This window comes from Leptodactylus fuscus, chromosome 8 (genome assembly GCF_031893055.1).
Source record: "Leptodactylus fuscus isolate aLepFus1 chromosome 8, aLepFus1.hap2, whole genome shotgun sequence".
Taxonomy (NCBI): domain Eukaryota; kingdom Metazoa; phylum Chordata; class Amphibia; order Anura; family Leptodactylidae; genus Leptodactylus; species Leptodactylus fuscus.
The window spans coordinates 60,041,731-60,044,866 of NC_134272.1; the positions used below are offsets into that span (position 1 = coordinate 60,041,731).

The following is a 3,136-nucleotide window of genomic DNA, read 5'->3' on the forward strand; positions in this document are numbered from 1 at the left end:
TTATATTTCCAGGATTTGATTGTCCACATACATTTATATGAGTGTTATCTCTGTCTATTAAGGATATTATCCATTCAGACCCTCCTTTACTTTTTATTACTTGTGGAGTGGACAATGTTTCTGGTATACACTCTATTATGCTAGTTGCGTGGTCTCATATTGTTACATATGGAGTATTCTGTCTGAGGTACAGGGCAGTATTAAAATACCCCAACACAGTATTCGGCCCCTATAATTCTAGAATTTAGAATTATAGGGGCCGAATACTGTGTTGGGGTATTTTAATTTTTAAAAAAATATTATAAATAAAGGTTACGTTTTATCCTACTTAGTGGGGGTGCCCCCTTTTTGAAATTATTGTAAAATTGGCAACCCTTGATCCAGTGTGTTCTAGTACAGGGCAGTATTCCCTATTTATATGTCTGATCAGTGTAGGACTGGTCCACCAGAGTACCAGAGCAACTTCTGGTAGGCCAGGAGAAGACACCCACATCTGGATTATTATACAATGGTCTAAGGGGTTGTTGGAGATTGGGCCCCCAGAACCTCAGTCCGACGCTGTGTCTGATGGAAGAATAGAGCTTTATTGCTTCAACAGCACAACCTTACTAGAAATTATATTATCACCATTATGCTTGTTGTCATAGAGTTACATTATACAGTGTTGAATATATTGGTATATTTCACAGTAAGAAATTGTCCTTAGTATGTTACTGAACGAATGGCCACTTATTTGGCTGAAGCAGCAGATTTGTGAATGAGATAGTCAGAGAATACATGTTTGGGTGTATCTCCTAAGTGACCAATGGTTGTGGACAAGTGACCATTTCTGCTGACCCTTCCTCTATAAAATCCAAGCGGCCTGACACAGAAGACAAACCTCCTAGGTCTTAACCTACAGCTCACTGCAACTATACACAAGCAAGATGACTTTCTCTGACGCTGAGAAGGCTGCCATTGTGTCCATCACTGGCAAAGTCTGTGGAAATGCCAGCGCTCTCGGTGGTGAAGCTTTGGAAAGGTAATATTTTAATCTAATGCCTAGAGTACTATAAACTAAGTACTTTAGCCCTGCTGGGGTCTCCAAACATGTGGATGCTAATGCTTGTACATGTTTTTGATTAATAGTAATTTTATAATTATTAATTTTTTTATGTTGCATTTAAAGGGGAAATGTCTGCAAGTTGCTATGTCATACTCTGATTAGAGTAGATGGCCTTAATTGTCTAAATTATATATATATATATATATATATATATATATATATATATATATATATATATATGCAATATTTATTTATATTTTTCCCTAGATTGTTCCTGAGCTTCCCCCAGACCAAGACTTACTTCAACCATTTTGACTTGAGCCATGGGTCTCCTGATCTCCAGAAACATGGAGGCAAGGTCCTGTCTGCTATTGTAGAGGCTGCCAAACATCTGGATAACTTGGAGGGATCCTTGTCCAAACTGAGTGACCTGCATGCCTACAACCTGAGAGTGGACCCAGGAAACTTCAAAGTGAGACTCATATCCAGTTCATAGAAATGATGTCATTGTAACTTCTTTTTAGTGTTCGCACTTCCAGTCTGTTATACCTTAGCTCTAGCAATCCAACTGTTAAAATCCATGGAACAAGCTGAAAGAAGTGATATATCACACACTGAGCACATACAACACCCTCTCCACTAAACTATATTTATAATGTTCTGGAGAGGATCTCTAAAAGGGTATTTTATGTTATGCCCTATTCACTAGATGGGGGATTACTGTCTGACTTGGGGTCTGACCTCTTGGACGGTCATTGATTATGATAATAGGGGTCCCGTTATCAGATCTGAATTCAATGGCAGGTTAATCCTGTGTGCTACAACTCCATTCATTCTCTAAAGGACGGCCAGGATTATGCTTTGTACTCAGCTATTACTGGCAGTCCTATAGAAGTAAAGGCAGTACCACCTGCTTCATTCATATGCTGTGATTGGTGGGCTCCCATCATTCGTACCCCTATTAAATCGTGGAGTACCCCTTAAGAGTTGGCTTATTAAAGGTAATCATTTCTTTTCCATTAGTTACTTCCTTTACAATCTGGTCCTTCATATTATTGCTCCAATCAAGTCTAAAGCTAACCACACACATTACAATGTGCCTGTGTATAAAATCTGATGCTATCCTTAGCTACTAAGTATTTCTCAGACGTTACACATTTCTTACGCAATAGCTAATAAAATCAGTAACGGCCAAGAATACTAAAAATGAAAACCTGAATTTACTGCGACTGGCTGAACAATTGTAATAACGGTGATCACTAGCATTCATCCCTTCCAATCCTATTATTACATGGATTAGATTGTTTGTATTATTTCTCATTCTTCCGGTATTTCCAACCACAAATATACAATTGTCTATCATTGTGTATGTTCTGACACCAATCTGTGCGCTCTATTAATAATGATATTGTCTTATCTTTGTGTTACAGCTTCTGTCTCACTGCATCCATGTCGTCCTGGCATCTCACTTCCCCGCTGACTTTGATGCCACCGCCCATGCTGCTTTTGACAAGTTCCTTGCTGTAGTGTCTCACGTTCTCACCTCCAAGTACAGATAAATTGATCAATTAAGCAACTTTTGTTGAGAAAACATGTTGCAATAAAATGCTTTGATTAAAACAAACAAAAAATTTCCTATTTCTTTGTCAATTAATATATTTTTGGAAAACACCTCACTATTCCACTTTTTTAGGGGTGCAGTTTTCAAAATTAGGTCACTTCTTAGTACTTTCCACTGCACTGCTACCTCTAGGGGGGGGCTCTACAAATGTGTCATACAGGAATAGTTGGTGTACTTAAAAAGTACCTTTCACCACCTCTACCAACTAGAGTTCCTAGCATGTATTAATAGGCATCGCTCCAATGATTCCAGCGGTTAGATATTTTTTTTCTCTAGCTCCCAGTGTCCCAGAGCAATCAATGCATATATTTTGGAGCTTAATATACCACTACTGTGAGGTGGGCAGTGTCAGACAGGAGCAGGATAGGGAATATGATGTTAGAGCTCCATTCAGAGATGGGTAGTGTGCTATCTGACAGTACAGAGCCTAAATAGCACAGGAAACACCAAAACTAACAGCATTGATTGCT

General features: G+C 38.7%; 1 protein-coding gene across 1 annotated transcript; it reads left to right on the top strand.

Moving 5' to 3' along the window:
* Positions 1-926: 926 nt before the first annotated feature.
* Positions 927-2,604, top strand: LOC142216930 (hemoglobin subunit alpha-3-like). The gene is made up of 3 exons (XM_075285043.1): positions 927-1,021; positions 1,313-1,517; positions 2,476-2,604. The coding sequence occupies exons 1-3, from the start codon at positions 927-929 to the stop codon at positions 2,602-2,604; spliced, it is 429 nt and encodes a 142-aa protein (XP_075141144.1).
* Positions 2,605-3,136: the final 532 nt, after the last annotated feature.

What these genes read in the sequence shown, in the direction of transcription:
- LOC142216930 (XM_075285043.1), top strand. Translation starts at nt 927, where the DNA reads ATGACTTTCTCTGACGCTGAGAAGGCTGCCATTGTGTCCATCACTGGC. An exon ending in GGTGGTGAAGCTTTGGAAAG is followed by an intron (nt 1,022 to 1,312) that starts GTAATATTTTAA and finishes ATTTTTCCCTAG; the next exon opens with ATTGTTCCTGAGCTTCCCCC. An exon ending in TGGACCCAGGAAACTTCAAA is followed by an intron (nt 1,518 to 2,475) that starts GTGAGACTCATA and finishes TTTGTGTTACAG; the next exon opens with CTTCTGTCTCACTGCATCCA.